We start from the raw sequence: 18,616 nt of genomic DNA on the forward strand, positions 1-18,616 counted from the left end.
GAGTTACAACTTTGTATTATCTGCTATTATGATGTTGTTTCACATACATATTAAAAAAATAAGATACTACAATAAAAAAGTATCGAAGGACTTAAATGATAATGTTATGGCCATATAATTTATACCCAAAGATTTGTTGTTCCTTATGTTTCACAAATTTAGAACCCTTGCCCAGTAGATTAGGTTAATTATATAATAATAATAATGTAATATTCTTCTCGAAAATACCGATTAACGATTTATTAAGACGATAAATAAATAAAGAGAATAATAATAATATGCCCGCAGGGCAGCTTGTGGCGAGCTGTTGGGGAGTAACGACCCCACGGACCCGAGTGCTCCCGAGAGTCGATCAGGGTCTCCGTCTCCGGCGTGTCTTCGTCGGTCGGAGTGGACCCCAAGGGGACCCGCAGGACTCTCAGCTCTGGCTTGCCTTCATTGGCCGTCCAGAGAGTAGTCGCTAGAGCTATATGCTCCAGGGGTGGAAGTGTTAAAGGGCATAACGCCGCGAGTAACTTCGGAGAAAGCGCAGCACCACATCTCGACATCCCTGAGCCGCTCACGCCGGTGTTGCGCCTGGCCGTCTTTACGATGGCGCATCAGGTGCCCATCTAACGAGTGGCGAGTCACCGCCTGCCTCGATAACACTGTATAACACAAAGTTATGGCAGGTGTCCGGAACTCTTAGCAATAGCCCAGACTTATTTTCCACCCAAATTTAAACCATAGACCAGGACCGGTTTACGGGTATCTATTTATGTACCCGTGAATGGGTTCCAGCAGGCGTTCTACATGACATCAAAGCTCTCCAAACGGCCTCTACGTGTTGGATCTATATCCCCACGCACGCCTTATAAATGACCGGGCTTAAAAACCCGAGAGTTTGTAACGGAGATAATAATATAATAATAATGTTAGTAATGCAATGTAATATTATGAAATAAATAAATATCATATCATATCATATCATATATAGTTAATTTTATTTCTTAACTTTGACATTTCATTGCCGTGCCACAAACATCGCGGAATACGGTCGCGGGGCAGCTATTAGGCCTATAACTGGCTCGTCGCTGGGAAGTACACCGTTGACGCACTGGATCTTAAACTTCTGCAAAATCCCCACGAATGTTAAGAAGACGAACGATCGAGCTAAAGCGTCGCCGGGGCACCTCCTTCGACCTGTAAGTTAAAGCATTATTTTACTCACTGCGTCGTCGACCTATTTTGAGAAACATCAGTATGTATTTTCAAAGTGGTACTTTTTAATACTTACCACTAATATTTGGATATTATTTTCCAAAATAAAAAATTACTCTTTTTTCATTCATTCATTAAAATTAAACATTTGTCATCAACTTCAATGCTAGTTTCCCCTGTATGTTTTGATTAAGGGAACACTTCTTAACGTCTGCGTTGGAAAGCCAGTTGGTAGACTTAGACCAAACAAGTCTGCAACGATTTTGATAGCATACGCAGTGCAAGTTTTATATTAGGTAAACGACAAACTTCTATGAAATTATGACGTATAACTAAATAACACTTGTACTGCGTGTGCTATCAAAATCGTTGCAAACTTGTCTTGTTATAAAAACTAGTGCATATGCCAAATCTTGTAACTAGGAAGCCAGTTGATGACAATGATGAGACATTAAAATAAGTAGTTCTCAATATAATATATTAAAGCCGACAAATTTCACCACCACCGACCCACCGACCGGCTTCATAGAAATTGCTAGCAAAAAACCACAGGCGTTTGATTCCACTTGTTCATCAATAGATAACAGAATGGCTTATTTCCTCATAGAAAACCCGGACTATACATGCCATGTATTACATGGAAATGAATTCATAAAATTAAACCAATGACAGACGACGTGACGACAACGATAAGGGTTCATATTATGTTTCAAGGGTTAGGAATTTAACATGGTCTTATGGGAAACGTTGTTAATGTTCATCTTCAGGATATCAATATATATCGTAAATGTTCCTCTTCAAATAAATATTTAAATACATAATTGACGATAATGTGATGATTGTTGAATTGAAACGAATTTTTGTATATCGGTTTTTATCAAAGCGATTCCGTTTGACCTTCCCACTCTAAGGCGAAACTTTAATCTTATTAGAATTGATCAGGTGTCTGCTAAAAATGTTTTAATTTACCGAGAACTATTGTGTATGTTAGATAACTCTTAAGAAAAAAATGTGATACGCACAGTTACGGATTATGATTTTCTTTTAATTGCGGATACCTTCTAAGCGATAACATTTCAGTCACAACGAAAGGAACCATGAATTAGATCAGCGGTCGGCAACCTTTTAGCAGCCAAGGGCCAATAGTAGTTAACGGAGGTGACGCGGGCCGTACTTTGTTAATATTTATGACTTTATGAGACATTGTCGTTTGTCACTATTACATACAAAATAGCCAAGGCGCCTCTCGGGCCGCAAGTGACAGTTTCGCGAGCCGCATGCGGCTCGCGGGCCGCAGGTTGCCGACCGCAGAATTAGATCATAACGTGACCTACCTAAGCCGAAGGTGTAGACGTGCTCTGCATTTTTCAACGCGCCGTGCTCATCGATAAATCTCTCAGGCTTAAATTCATGAGGGTCTACGAAAATGTCCGGATCCAAATAAAGGTCGCCGACTGATATCAATACAGTGGTGTCCTTCGGTATCGTATAGCCATCTACAATGCTGTCACTTAGAACTCTTCTAGGGCCCAGCAGAGGCACTATTGCGTAACACCTTTGAACTTCCAGCAGAAAAGCCGATGTGTAAACCAGCCTGAAAATATTTAAACATCATTAGATTACCCTCTGATCATACCCTATTACGTATATTACCTTTTCTTAATACCAAAATCTCACAATCTGACAGATATTAAGATGGATTTACCCGAGTTTGAAGTTAAGCGACTCAAGTAATAAATATGACCACCATTATGACCGTTCTGAATCACTGGCAGAAGTGCAGATAGAATGATGTTAAAAACAAAGGACTTACTTGTGACTATCAGTCCAACTGGGCACGTTATTTCCTATGACACGTTCTATTTCATAATAAATTTTTTCCTGTATATGCTGATTCCTTAGAACCATAAGAAAAATGAATTCCAGCAGGTTACTTGTAGTTTGTGACCCGGCAACGAACATATCTAAGCATACCACTTTTAACTGTAGTTCTGAAATTAAAAAAAAAAAACAAATTGAATTGAAATCGTATAGGTAATCGTCTAACCGTTCACGATTCGATCGCTATTTCAAAATGAGACACTGACAGATAGGTACTTATGAGTCCCTACGGACGCCCTAAAAGAAACAATTATTTGTAAACCAATTGATCGTTAACCAATTGCTAAAAGGAGGAGGTTCTCAATGCATCGCATCGTTCGACAAAATCGATACTCATCACTCATCCACAAATTGCCATTTCCCGGCCTCTGCAATAATGTACCTACTATTATTTAAAAGATTCAACTATATAGAGCCCAAAAAAAATTTTTACCCGTAAAAGTGCCTTTTTTCACCTTCATTTGATTTAGGAACGAATAAATAAAATCATCACCACTAGCTGCATTATTTTTATGTTTTTGTATTGCTTCCTGGAACAAGACATATTTATTAAGTAAGGTTTATTAAAAACATACCTATTTACACATTGTATTTAATAGATGGTATAATAATGATGATAAAATGACCTACAAAAAGTTGGCGATGACTCGCCAAAATTTACGAACGAAACTTTAGTTCATAATCATAACAAATGCATTCATCTTCAGTAACTTTATTAGGTAGGTACTTATATTAAGTGTGAGTTGTTCCCTATAATAGAAAGAAAACAATTTTTTTGGTAAAATAACTTACCTCAATAATAGCGGAAATTTGTAAATTAATTTTATTTATAAGCGAATATCCACTTGCTTCAGGGAAGAAAAATCTGCACCAAGGGAACTGATTGAGCCACCCTCCTGCCATTGAGAAAGCCTTAGATCGGGCACTCAGCAGTTCTAATAGCAACTTAAGACGATCTTCTTCAATGGATTCTCCTGAAAACAGGTATATATTTTTGTTGGATTTTTATCAAACTTCGAAAAAAGAAGGAGGTTATCAATAGGTACAAAACAGAAGGCCTTATTTTACCTGCCACATATTTCCACAGAACATTCATAACGGCTGTAGCAAGAATAATCTTTGGACTTATTGGTTTAGAATTATTATTTCGTATGTAATCAACTAATCTAGCCATTTCTTGCTGTATCTCTTGTTCCATGGATGCCTTGCCGAACCCAACATTTTTGAGATGTTTGACTGCAAATTTTCTGTGTTCTCGCCATAATGGGCCATCTGCTGATGTTATTCCTAAAAAACATAGAACATTTTTGATAAGCAACTACGCCTTAACATGAACATTACAATATTCAACAGAGGAAAAGCGGTATAGTACAATATAGTTTTGATTTTGTAATAACAAAAAAGTTTCAGCATGTCAATCGTAGCACGTTAAGGCAACCACATCGCATACATGCCATCCATGTCAAACAATTGCTGTCCCGCAGTGCAATGCAGCAAGTGTTTAATTTAGGCAAATACTTACATATTTAATATGAACAAAGTTCAACGTACCCATCCTCTTTCCGAAACATCGTAATTTGATGAAAAAACTGTTTGGTCTGCCTTCAAATTCCGGTTCCAAAAGTACTTGACGTATATTTCGGTCTCCATACACGACTACAACTAATTCACTTCCTAGCTTCAGACCAAGCACCTGGGTAGAATATTCTTTGGCTATTTGTGAGAGCGCTTTCCACTGCGAACCATGTAGTTTGCTCATTTTTTGTACTATGTTGCTGCATCCAACAAACGGCAGCCATTTTGGACCTGAAAATATAAATTTCAGTTCTAGGTCAAAGGGAAGTACCCTATAAATTTTGATTCCCTAGAGAGCGTCCAAATATATATTTCTGCGGCATAAACGGCCGTATCTTTTTTTTACGTTAACTTAGAAGTTTCTTTTTTTTTTTGATCTTCCAGGGACCGTAGACCTGATTATATATGTATATGGTTTCAATTCGATACCTCCACGCGTTCCCGAGATAGTGTCTTGACAGACAGACGGACGGACGGACAACAATTGATCCTATAAGGGTTCCATTTTTTACTTTTGAGGTAGGTACCTACTTACTGTTTTAGGAACCCTAAAAACAGTTATAAGCAGCAGTTAAGATGTTGAAACTTATTTTCCTGCGACTAAAATTTAATTTTGCTGTTAAGTGTTAAAAAATGTAATGTTAGGTACCATTTTAAACACAACAAACGAAGGTCCCATTAGTGAATTAAGCCAATACGTCAAGCATAATTGTAATTACATTTAATGTCGTGATAAGATAAATATAGTACACGTGAATGTAATAAACCTACGTACGTAAATAATTATTTTTTATTGTCGTTTCGTGTACTTTTTTTATGGATATAATACATTGTGTCCGTGTCTAATAAATAAGTTAGCATACCGAATTACGTTCTCGATACAATAAATGTACGAATAGTTAATGTAAAAAAAAAAAAAATTTTTCGAAAGAGTCACCGGCACCGTACCTATTATCGCAATTTCATCCAAAATATGGTGCACATTTTAAAAGGCTTATTATTTTAACCGGGCAACTAAAATATTAAACAGGAACTTTCATTGGGAATATAATAATATAATTTGACTGTGCATTCATATTTTAGCGCCAAAAAAATATATTAGCCTCAAATATAACTAAGCATCATATTATTAAAAAAAACTGGCAGCAAAATCAAGCCACCCAAAAAAAATATAGGGAACTTAAAGTGATAGGTTGGCGACTAAAATAATAAATTGGCAACTAATATTGTAAAGCGATCATAAAATTTAGTTGTCATCTAGTTGTTCACACCTAAGTAATCAACTATAGTCATAACTGAGCATGTCGTTTCAGCTAGGTAGTATTTTAACACGAAAGCAGTTAAATTTAATGAATATTGGTCACTTTTTACACAAAACACCTCAAATTAATTTACCAATACGTAATGGTCAGTATACTTATAGTCGGAATTTCTAATCATGTACCATTAGATCTTTATATGTTTAATTACTAATTTCAATAGTTACCACTGTGTTCTGCTAGAGTCAACAGATAGGTGCGACGACGAGCAAAGCGAAGAGGAGCGTGTTAGGTTGACCGTGTAATGACCAAACAAAATATTTTAATAGAACTTCATTTTTGAATTAATAGATAGCCGTTTTCTTTTTAAAATGTGCTTCATAAATGGTCTCCAATATAATAATTCAGTTGCCAAATAAATACTTGGTACCTGCCTAAAAATAATCAAAAGCTGTAACGGCATTAAAATACAGTTCATATTGATATATTTTAAGGCTCCGTTTTTGTTGCCAAACTATTAATTTTAGTACCCATTTCTATTTTTTTAAACTACCCAAATTCGATTAATTAGTTGACCGGTTAAATACGTGCCATTTTAAAATATTGGCAATTTTAAAATCATCTAATTTAAAAAGCATGTTTGACCATAACAAATCAACCAATACATTCTAGTTTGCAGAATGGATGGTCATTCCTATATGCCAGGGCCACACTTACGGGAAACGCCGTTAATTATTGCGATAATCCCAGTGTGGCCGTATGATAAGTGTCAATTATCGCGATATCAACGGCGTTTCCCGTTAGTGTGGCCCCGGCATTATTGGCAAAAAATCCCAACTGACGTCAATTTTGAATAGCGACGTTTGCTGTGTGTTACGGAACTCCTTGTTGGAAACTAATATGTAATATTCATTCCAATACATCCAACTCGGAGTGAACCGTTTATACAGGGTTTACTAGAATGTAGGAATATTTTGTTCATTCTGAGCATTATAAGGCTGTTCTATCACTATCGCAAAGGGTTTCTCTTAAAAAAACAAATGTATTCCCCTGCGTGCCAGGAAACTATTATGATGATCTTTCTACCCTCTCTTTCTTGGTCGCTTCAGTAATACCATAAAGTTTACGTTATTGTAGCAAAGACATATGTAAATTTTAGGCATGCCATCCAAGGTCCACTCTTAAAATGTTGTGTTGTGTACCGAACCCCTAGAAATTTTCAGATCAGCAGTAAATTTTTGGGCAGAACATTGGTTTCATATACCTACCTATTAGGTACCTATTTAATATATAGGCAAAATACTTTATTGGCCCGCGAAACGTACCTATCTCATCCGGAGCCAATACAAATAGATGTGTATTCGAACTCATTGGACACTGTGTATAAAGTGTGGATGCAAACTAGCTATTACCTCCGCCTATGATAGTCAAATCATTAAAATTTGTTGCAGGTCTATAACATATATTACCATAGACTAAACGGGACTCCAAGGAAACATGGCTATTTTTTTTTTAGCAGACTGAATTTAACTAAAGGACATGAGCTCATGAGCATTGTGTTGTGTGTAACGACAATTGGTGTCAATTGTCGTAAATAACTACTACATATTCCGGATCATTGAAACTAATAGTTAAACGTTACATTACAATACAAATGTCTGAAAGCGTAGATATCTCACACTTTTAATATTCTTAAAGCTTGTTACATCATTTATTACCATATACAAGGTGTCCCAAGAAGTAGTGATATACTGAAGCTGGGAGGTAGAGGACCTAGAGGGCTATCTGAATCACCCCCATGTATGTTCCGCGATTTTTCGTATTTTCGGAGTTATGATTTTTTTTTAATTTTTCACCTATCGCCGAGTACGATGAGATTTTTATTTATGGTGACGTGAATTATTCCGGTAGATGCTTGATTTTTTTTGTGAGCTAAGCTGATAGATAGGCCAATTCAGTATGGTAACATTTACTATAGTTAGATCTTAGAATGGAATTTAAAAAAAAAAAATGCCAAGAAAGATAAAATTACCCAGTATGTTCACAACTTCAAGGGCCCTTAAAAAAATAAAATCACATAATAAAAAAATACCGTTTGGCTTTTAAAAACTTGCTCTATCTATCAGGTAGCTACCCTGAAAATTTCATTTTATTATTCATAAGGCTTCAATCAAAAAATTTAAATCTAAATGTGGTAGGGTAAGACCTCCAGTGAATGAACACTTAAGCAAATATCCAAGTTTGAAAAATCATTTCTCAGCATTCATTAATAATTGGAATAATTAACTGCAATTTTATCAATCCTCATTTAATAAACAAGAAAGTAATTTCTGCGATTTTTTATTATTTTCATAGTTTTTGAGTTATATCAGAATTTATCAAAAAGTACCCAAAAACCTAATGAATGAACATAAAAACTAGTGAATGAACACCGCAAAACCCAGTGAATGAACATTATTTACATCTTTTTAATCTGAATTAAAAAACATTTTTAACATAAAAACCGTTTGTAGCTCTATTTTAGTAGGTATAGCTAAAGCGTTCATATCTTTTTATCCCTTCATATTGATTTAAATTCAATAAAATGATGGTTATTCACCAATAACACAGCAACCCGTTACATATTAATAAGAAAAAGAGAATCAATTTTTAAAACAAGAAATAACGTGCATATTTTGATGAAAATAGGTCAGGCTCAGCAAGTAATGCTTAAAATAATAAACTTGTCATTGCATTATTCGTGGTTATATTGTTCATACATAGAATTAGTAAAAATCTAGTAAAGGAACAAGCCAAATTTTGTATTGTTCATACATAGGCATGAAAAATCTAGTAAATGGACTATAGAAATTTGGTTTATTCCAATACTGGCTGAATGAATCGGAATCGTTTTCTATGCAGAATCACAAAAAAACAAGCTCAATACCATTTCGTTTACATATAAATTTTGAAAAAAATGTAAATCTAGACTACACCAGTAAATGAACACACCGTTCATTTACTGGTTTCAGAACATTTGATAAGCCTGTAATGGAACTATAAAAAATAAAGACTTAATAGCATAATACGCCGACAAAGTGTACATTTATAGAAGGTTTAACTCTTAATCAAACCAAATAACTCAACTTTGTACAGGTAAACATTAAATAAGCACTTCATATGTTGCTCCAAACGTACACTGTACTTACCTGGGATCTAATTTTTCCTTACAAAACTTCAAAACCAGAAACCTGTAAACTTCAAATGCCAGTCACATTCAAACTGGTCGAAAATAAATTTATCACGGGTTGCCATTGCATAGAAAATAGAGTTGTTAATAAGAAAAAAAAAATACGAAAAGTGGTGGAAGTTGCTGTATTTCTTATTTTAGACAAAAAACGTGATTTTGGTCATTCACTGGGGGGTGTTCATTCACTGGAGGGTTTACCCTAAGTGCAAAATTTTAATTTACATGATGATTAATGCATGCAAAGCAAAACCTTTCTAAATAAATTTCGTTCTAAATCACGCACTGGCCATCAATAGAAAAAGAACAAAAAACAAAAGACGGTTGACGCATGAGAAAATTTTCACGTTGTTTGGTCATCGTTGTTATCTTTAACGGGTAGCTGCAATTTCTTTGTCTACCCCGAACATTTTTATAAACTAATTTCGGGTAGTTTAGTGGTGTTTTATTAATATCTCCGTTGACATTTGTTGGGACGTCAGTCTTTCCGTGACCACAGCTGGTGCAACTCAGCTGAAACGTCGGAATTAAAGGTAAAAACAATGAAATTATATCGCGGTAGACCCGTTTGTGTAATTAAATACATCGTTGTTATTTTTCAATAATTTAAAAATTGTGTTTTAATACTGCTAATTGTTCGTTTCCCTAATCATTTTGGCTATTCATATGGACTTTGACTTGCATTACGATTTGGATTAGTGTTATTACCTGGAATCGATGACTTGGCATTATTTAACTAGACTTGAGTTTGCGTGTAATCATGTTTACTTCACGTGACTACGCAGAAATGCATTACTATTACGGTTATGCTAGGGGGAATGCGGCGGAAGCTTCAAGGCTGTACTGGGAACATGTGGAACGAAGAGGCGGGCCTCAACCTGAAACGTTTCCTGACTATCGCATGATTTTAAGAGTACATAATGCGTATTTGGAAGGTCACATACCGGGTACCAGATCAGGCCGTATGGCCACTATGCCGGATCCTGATGTAGTAGATGCAGTTGTTGAAGAAGTTGAAAGAGACCCGTCGACCAGTGTGAGAGTTATGGAACGTCGTACCGGACTTTCTAAATCTCAGGTACACCGTACACTATAGAGCGTAGGATATCATCCGTTTCACAGTAGAAAAGTGCAACAGTTGAAACCGGAAGATTACAATCGGCGAATTGAATTCTGTCAGGAAATGCTGAGGAGACAAGCTGAAAACGAAATTTTTTTTAACCAAATCTTGTGGGCGGATGAATCCCACTTTAGACGAAATGGGATTTTTAATATGCACAATTCTCACTCATGGGCACTCAAGAACACTTTAGTGTTAACCTTTGGTCTGGCATACTTAACGGTCAGCTAATCGGGCCCTTTCAACTGCCAGACCGCTTGGGCGGCAATCACTTTTTAAAATTTTTACGCGTCGATCTGCCCCCGCTGTTAGAAGATGTGGACTTGGAGACACGCAGAAGCATAGTACTGCAGTGTGATGGTGCACCATGCCATTTTGCCTTGGAAGTGAGAAACTATTTAAATCAAAGATACCCTGAAAGATGGATTCGTCGTTGCGGCCGCGGTGACGCCTGCCTTATAGCCTGGCCTCCACGGTCCCCCGACCTAAACCCCATTGAATTTTTTGTTTGGGGATACTACAAAGACCTCGTCTACTCGAGAGAACGCCGCAATTTGGACGAGTTAACCCGAAAATTGAGAGTAGTAGAAGAAACCATTAAAAATAATAGAATTGCATTCAGACGTTTAAAAGACAATTTTTTCCGGCGATGTCGCACTTGCATTGAGCAACAGGGGGGCCATTTTGAAAATTTCTTGTAATTAAACACCTTGTAATTGGTTTTACTTTGTTTGCATTAATCATCATGTAAATTAAAATTTTGCACTTACCACATTTAGATTTAAATTTTTTGATTGAAGCCTTATGAATAATAAAATGAAATTTTCAGGGTAGCTACCTGATAGATAGAGCAAGTTTTTAAAAGCCAAACTGTAATTTTTTTATGTGATTTTATTTTTGTAAAGGCCATTGAAGTTGTGAACATACTGGGTAATTTTATCTTTCTTGGCATAAATTTTTTTTTTAATTCCATTCAAAGATCTAACGATAGTAAATGTTACCATACTGAATTGGCCTATCTATCAGCTTAGCACACAAAAAAAATCAAGCATCTACCGCAATAATTCACGTCACCATAAATAAACATCTCATCGTACTCGGCGATAGGTGAAAAATTAAAAAAGAAAATCATAACTCCGAAAATACGAAAAATCGCGGAACATACATGGGGGTGATTCAGTTAGCCCTCTAGGTCCTCTACCTCCCAGCTTCAGTATATCACTACTTCTTGGGACACCTTGTATATACCTAGTAGGCGTACCTTATTGGAACAATTCTGCCACAGATTGATTATCTTAGATTAAAGGGGTCCCTTTGTTTCCCATAAAGTTTTAAGTCATAAATGTCATAATGTATTGTTTGTCATATTATCGTTAGTCATAAAACTGAAACCGTTAACTTATTTTCGTAAGGTTAACCTATTAGGGTTCCGTACCCAAAGGGTAAAACGGGACCCTATTACTAAGACTTCGCTGTCCGTCCGTCCGTCCGTCTGTCTGTCACCAGGCTGTATCTCACGAACCGTGATAGCTAGACAGTTGAAATTTTCACAGATGATGTATTTCTGTTGCCGCTATAACAACAAATACTAAAAACAGAATAAAATAAAGATTTAAATGGGGCTCCCATACAACAAACGTGATTTTTGACCAAAGTTAAGCAACGTCGGGAGTGGTCAGTACTTGGATGGGTGACCGTTTTTTTTTTTCGTTTTTTTTTGTTTTTTTTTTATATGGTACGGAACCCTTCGTGCGCGAGTCCGACTCGCACTTGCCCGATTTTTTAGATAGGTTAGGTTAGGTTTGTTTTATGGCAATCCTGAAAAGTGACGCGTTTCTGAACCAAATAAATTAGGACTAACGAAAATGTAGGCAAACAATATATTATGGCTTAAAACTTTTTGGTAAACAATAGAGACTAGTTAAAAAGATGTCCCTACGTTTTTTAGTCTTGATTTTAAAGCTAAGTCTCCAGTTAAGCAGATGAATAGGATTTATTTCATTGATAACACGATTCTCATGTCATTCTCATAACTTCATACTCGTAAGTTTTTCAAAAATATACCCTTAACCCAGCATTTCCCAAACCATGGGTCGCGACCCATTTCACCCATTGGTGGGTCGCTGTCACTCGAATTTGAGTGGGCCCTGAAACAAAGACGACATTCCGACCGATCGGGGTCACAACCCGCGACAAGAGCTACTGACTGAATTTGAGCATTCTAGAAAATGGTGAGTCCCGAATTTGGCATTTTTTGTTAGGTTGGACGGACGGAGCCCAGTCAGCTTTGAGAACCACTGCCTTAACCCATTAGCGCCTACACCCACTTTTACATATACCTATAGCAATGAATTGGTTTATTAGAAAACACAATCCCCGTAATGAGAGAGCCACTAGACGGTCGCTAGTTCGACAGACTTGCTTGATTAGAAGTTCTGTAATAAATAGGCTAGATGACAAATTTTCATTTACGATATCAATCGATCAGGATTGTTTTTAGTATCAAATGTCTATATGGGACCCATTGCAACAAAGCAATACGAAAGTCTGACAACCGTACTTCACTCGCGAAACGCCCCTAACAAAACGATAAGTGACCGTGACGTCAAGGTAGAGATGGGTAGGGGTGAGTAAATACTCAGTATTTACTCAAAGCACCCGATAAATACCCGTACGATTTCTTATAAAATATTCAAAAAGTGATATTTAAGAACTAAATTGTATTTTATTGAAGAGTGCTAACGTGTATTAACAATATCTATAAAATAAAAAGCATATAGGACGCTTAACTTAGGAAAAAAAAGGTAATTATTAGTGAGAGGCAAATTGTGATAATGCATAGTTAACAATTTGAATGTTTTAAATAAGAAGGTATTTACTTTAAAAACATGGTACTTAAATTCTATCGATGTTCTAGATAACTGCATGTCGCGCAAAAGTGCGTGTTTACGCGGCACTTACGACCTTTTATTAGGGTTTTAAGAAAACTCAAAAATGGCGCAACAGATGATGTTCAAAATTATTGTTTTTTGTACTCTATTATACCTACGGCTAATCTCCCGATATGTTTTCATATTTTTTCTGAACTTTGGGTCGAAAGTTATAGAGATAAACATTATTTTGGCCTTTCGAAACGGTTTTTTCCCAAAAATATTCAATTTATCCAAAAACGTTCTTAGAAACATTCCAGTTATTTTTGAAGACCCATTTAATGATGTGCAACACGTTGGTGGTTAATGCGAATTTTTTTTGTGTCAATTAGTTACATGTATGGGATGCCTCTCTTAAAAATACATTTCTTACAATTTTGAGTACTTAATCCAGTAGCGGCTTACAAAATACACCTATATTTCAAATTTATATGCCCCTTTCAGCACTCTAAATAGTTTATACCCACCAATTTGGGTATAAACAAGTACACTATGTACGATAAGAGCGTGACCGGTAAAACTTTGAAAAAAAGTAAAGAGGTATCATGTCAAATACTGTCATATGAGAGTATTGTAATTACATATTCATGCTTTATTTTTAATAAGAGGTCCAGTCTCCTGAATTATGAATAATACCTTGGTATCTTTGGGGCATAATTTCGACCAAATTTTCAGCTAAAATGCAAGGTAAAGACGTACGCACAGACTTCAGTTCTCCAGTTAGGTCAATAATACTAAGAGTGTACTTTCCTCGTAATTTCAGCTCCATCCACGCCCAAACATTTTGAACTGGGTTGGCGTCGGGTGATTGTGAGGGCCAATCCAAAACATCGACGCCATTTTCAGTTTTTCATGCAGTACAGTGCTGACTTCGGCATTTAGGGTCATTATTCTCTTGCGGGATCCAAGAAGCCTTATCCTTTGGGAACTTTTGATAACAGAAGGCGACAATGCCTTTTCATAAATTTTTACCATTTTATGGGCGTCCAGTGTATCGGTGCACAAGTGCAAATGGCCGAAACCCTGCTTCGAGAAGCATCCTCAAACATGTTCCTCTACTGGGTAATATACGGTTCGCACGAGCACTCTATTATTTCTCGTAGAACAAGCCTAAGTCAAGTAATTACCTGCCCAAAAAGAAACTTCATCTGGAAAAAAATATGATTGCAATCTCTGTTAAAACTAAAGTTTTCTTTCGCCCACGGTAGCTTTTTTTTCATATCTTTTTCAGTAAGGTAGAAGCTTCTTCACCGTACTGCGATATTTTAAACCATTTTCATTCAAACGCCTTTTGATTGTATCTAAAGATAGCTGCAAACCTTTTTTCTCCAATTTTACTTGCCCAGAACCGCCAGAACGCAATGATAGAAGTGGATTTTTTGAAAACATCTGCAAGAGCCGTTTATCATCTGTGTAGGAGGTGATTTTTGTTTTCCCGCGTTCTGGTAAGTCGTAAACATTTTTATTCTCCATATAATGATTCATCCACTTAATTACAAACGCTTTCGATTTATTTATATAAAATCAGCAGGTTTTCGTGAGTTTTTGGGCCCTTTCGGGTACGTACAGAGGAACACTGCCTCATAACGTGAATCGTATGCGGCATCCTTTTTTTTATGGAACTTTAGGTGGGAAACTGTCAAAAGTTTATATTATTTTTTACGAAGCATTTTAGACAAAAGAACATTCTATTCAGCCAGTACTTTTTTTTCTGTGCCACATCCTTAAAATATACATAAACACTGGTCACGCTCTTGTCAAACACACTGTAAATACGGGTATATTGAGTAAACACTGAGTATTTATTCGGTATTTACCCGTGAGTAATTACTCACTACCCATCTCTACGCAAGGTCGCTGAGAGTCCATCTTGAGATAATTGCGTTTTTGTCAGTGAAATATTGCGTTTATGGACATAGTTGAAATACAATCTTTTTTTGGATAAAATTTAAGGAATCGAATGGTATCCTTACTTATTTCCTTCTTGGAAGTTAAAACAAAAACTTAAATTTTAGAACTTTCAGGTCTTTTGTCTTATTTCCATATATTATTTTAATATCCACTTTATTGTGATAAATTGCTCATTTGCTATCTATTTTACTAGGTTTTGTTATAAAATTCAACATGTGTCATCATCCCTATTCAGTCCCATATGGTAACACCATTGTTAATAAATTTTAAAGAAGTCGAGTCAGTACTCGTCCGAGTCTCGTTATTTGTGTTCCGAGTCTTAATAAAAAATGTCTCCCAGATCCCAGAGCTCGAGCCCCTTACCACAGTATAATAAATAGTACTAACGTACAGTATGGACACTCCCTGCCTCCCGTTAAAAGTGCCGCCCACCCGCTCTCGGTTACCTCACAGTTACCGGCTGGCAAGGAGGCGACGACGCGGTGCGCAGAGCGGAGGCCACGTAAAATATTCAAATATTAAACAAATATTTACAAAACCTACCAGAACACACTGAAAACAACACAATATCTATATGAACAAAAAATCATGTTTTCAACTTACGTAATATTTTGGTGGCCTGAATTTCCTTACAAAATGTTGTTACTTCGTTTATACTGATTCAAAATAGGAAACTATTGTATAAATCGAGATTAGATACCCACCTTACAGCATAATACGATTCTTATTTCTTCCTAATTCGCGCAATGAGTTTTGAGTCATTGAGGTCATCGAACTTGACAACAAAATGGCGGAAACCCTAGCACGTCTTATCTCACTCACACAAGCATGGTACGCGTTTACCTGCACAAGCTTAGACTGTGTGCGTAGGAACGCGTTTGTTTCATACATTTGATCGCCAGTGTCCGAGGTGTGCCCTTACAATACTATGTAAGTTTGCACAAGAGTTGTAGTCTTGCCTCCGGTGGCGGCTTATATAATATCTGTTGTTAAATATGGTTGACGCAACTATCTTTTTTTAAATTAAATCCCATGAACATTGCAAACTACCTAGGAAAAATATTTACTATAAATATATCTAGTCTCTTATTCCTAGATTAAGTACTATTTAATATGTAAAAAAGCGTTAACGGTCTTTAAATCCACATCATCCACATGGAAATGAAAAAAAAACTTTAATTGCATATATGGCTGACAGGGTTAGACCAAGAAAAGTCTGCGACGATTTTGATAGCACCCGCAGTGTAATTGTTATTTATACGTCATAATTTCATAGAAGATTGACGTTTAAAATACCTAACACTTCACTGCGTGTGCTATGTTAACATGAGTGTAATATACGTTTAATCGGAAATATGCTATTTTAGCGTACTATATATTTTTCCAAAAGTATATAGTACAGAGAGCCAAAATATAATACAATACTATATAATATAGTACGGTTGGCAACCCTAGCTGCTATGCTACCCTATAATAAAATCGTTGCAGAATTTTATAACTCTATCATGATATGATATGATATGAACAGCTACAATAAAACTCGTTTGACCAAATTTATAAATTACATAAAAAAAAAATATTTTAATTAATTCTTTAACATTTTTTGAAAGGAACGTAAACCAAATTTTGAATTTTATTTTAAAACCGGCCTAACTCTGCGATAAAGACATTTAATACGTAAGATATTTTTTGCCCCTCAGCGGTGTTAAATCATATTTATTTGGCTAGCACCTACATCCGAATGCCAATACATGTTAATTGATCAATTGAACATATGAACACTAAAATAGCCACTGTTACCATCGCGTAGAGCGCTTTTAGGTTATGATTCTAAAAAGTATTTCCTTTGCTAACAAATATTATGTTTTAAACAATGACAAGACTATATGACCAACAGTAAATAAACATAAATACAGTATTAGTAATCGTTACGTAACCAGTCTAAATAGAAAATAATTGAGAATCGATTTTGTTGTGAAATAATGAAAATTTTGAATGTAGTTACTCATTTTTAACTTAACATACGTACCTGGTGGATATTTCTTAGGTTTAGTAATTGTTTGAAGTATGTATCCTGTCAGAAATGTCACTAAAATAGCAAAAAGTAGTGCTGTAATCATTTTGTAAGAGCGCGCGTCGGGCGGTGCGCGTGCGGCTTTCCAGTGATTGATTGATGTGTGCGGTGAGAGAACGCGTCCGCGTCGCGACCGGAGATCGACTGCACTCTTCTATCCCACGTTCCCTTGCCACAAGACGCGATGACGTTTGGATAGAGCGTTATTGTTAGCTTTTTATATTCATTACAATTTTTTGTCCGACGCTTTGTATTGGGAAAGAACTCTTTAGATCCTTACCAATACGGTTCTTAATATTACAAAGGGAAGTATCGTAGACATTTAACAAAACGGCATCACAACAAACGTGCATCGGATAACTTGCGTAAATTAGATGAGCTCGATGAGGTTAAGGGCGTAAGCTGTGAAGCCCGATAGATGGCGCTGCTGTGAATCGGTTTCAGTTCGAAGACTTCGAAGTGACAAGAGCTTTTTATTCCATTCGAAGATCTCGAATGGAATAAAAAGCCGGCCAAGTGCGAGTGGCATCTTCTCGCGTTTTTAATTGCAACGAAACGTGTAAATGTTAACGGAACCCAGTGCGTGAGTCAAATTACCTCTTAATTGAACGGTTTTCTTACTCATAGATGTTGTTTGTGATTGTGTGCCTAGCTTTTTGACGATAAACGTACTTTCTTTATTTTAGTGATGGTCCCGGACTGAATTACCAGCAAAATAATATTGTGCAATATTGATGTGCGCCGGGCTAATAATTATAAGTATGACAAATTAATGCGTAATGCATACAAAATTACGAATTGGTAGGTACTTAGGTAGTTTGGTAGGTGGTTAGGCTGTGACGTATTCTGCTGCTCTACTATTGTAAAGAGGTTAATATAGGTTTTATATTTGAATATTATTTATTTTCTTTTGGAACCTTATCACTGTAAATAATTGAATACGTTACTATAACAGTCTGAAAAACATCCTCATCATACCAACACGTATTATTGTAATTTTTTCCTGTAAATAAATTGTGCTTCGTTTAACAATCGTTTCTGTGTATAGCGTGACCATCATATCTGGCGACCAAGCATAAACAATAATATGGAAGCGTGGAAACGAAAACGGACCCAATACAGACGAGAATTCACAACACTCGCAGCAAGGACTCTGCCTCACCGCAGATTTTCGACCTCTTGTCCGATGCGGCATCGAACTTGTTCAAGGCTGAAGCCGCATTGAGTGATTTATGGGTTGAGGAGAAAGATTTCGATGAGGATATGTATCAAGCAGATCAGGAAAAGGCGATGCAATACAAAATACGTTGGCATCAAGTAAAAGCCCTATTTCCAAAAACTCTTCCTCGCATCAGTAGTGCGTCGTCACTACATTCAGCGCAATCTACAGTCCTGGAGCTAGACAAGCAACGAAGACTTAAGCTCCCCAAGTTGGAGCTA

The 18,616-nt window shown here is 36.3% G+C and overlaps 1 protein-coding gene across 1 annotated transcript; it reads right to left on the reverse strand.

Moving 5' to 3' along the window:
* Positions 1 to 966: 966 nt before the first annotated feature.
* LOC134804078 (probable cytochrome P450 305a1) lies at positions 967 to 17,370 on the reverse strand. Its single transcript, XM_063776985.1, has 8 exons — positions 17,132 to 17,370; positions 4,633 to 4,887; positions 4,150 to 4,368; positions 3,874 to 4,055; positions 3,515 to 3,611; positions 3,014 to 3,191; positions 2,535 to 2,794; positions 967 to 1,182 (listed from the first exon to the last, which is right to left on the reverse strand). The coding sequence occupies exons 1-8, from the start codon at positions 17,220 to 17,222 to the stop codon at positions 1,004 to 1,006; spliced, it is 1,461 nt and encodes a 486-aa protein (XP_063633055.1). The 5' UTR covers positions 17,223 to 17,370; the 3' UTR covers positions 967 to 1,003.
* Between the last annotated feature and the right edge of the window lie 1,246 nt (positions 17,371 to 18,616).

Source organism: Cydia splendana, chromosome Z (genome assembly GCF_910591565.1).
Source record: "Cydia splendana chromosome Z, ilCydSple1.2, whole genome shotgun sequence".
NCBI classification, from domain to species: Eukaryota; Metazoa; Arthropoda; class Insecta; order Lepidoptera; family Tortricidae; genus Cydia; species Cydia splendana.

Bases quoted from the DNA above. Each gene is read 5' to 3' on its own strand.
- LOC134804078 (XM_063776985.1), bottom strand. From the start codon at position 17,222: ATGATTACAGCACTACTTTTTGCTATTTTAGTGACATTTCTGACAGGA. The intron at 4,888-17,131 runs GTACGTATGTTA...TTATATTTTCAG, and splicing joins ACCTAAGAAATATCCACCAG to GTCCAAAATGGCTGCCGTTT. The intron at 1,183-2,534 runs GTAGGTCACGTT...TTTAACTTACAG, and splicing joins CGTCTACACCTTCGGCTTAG to GTCGAAGGAGGTGCCCCGGC.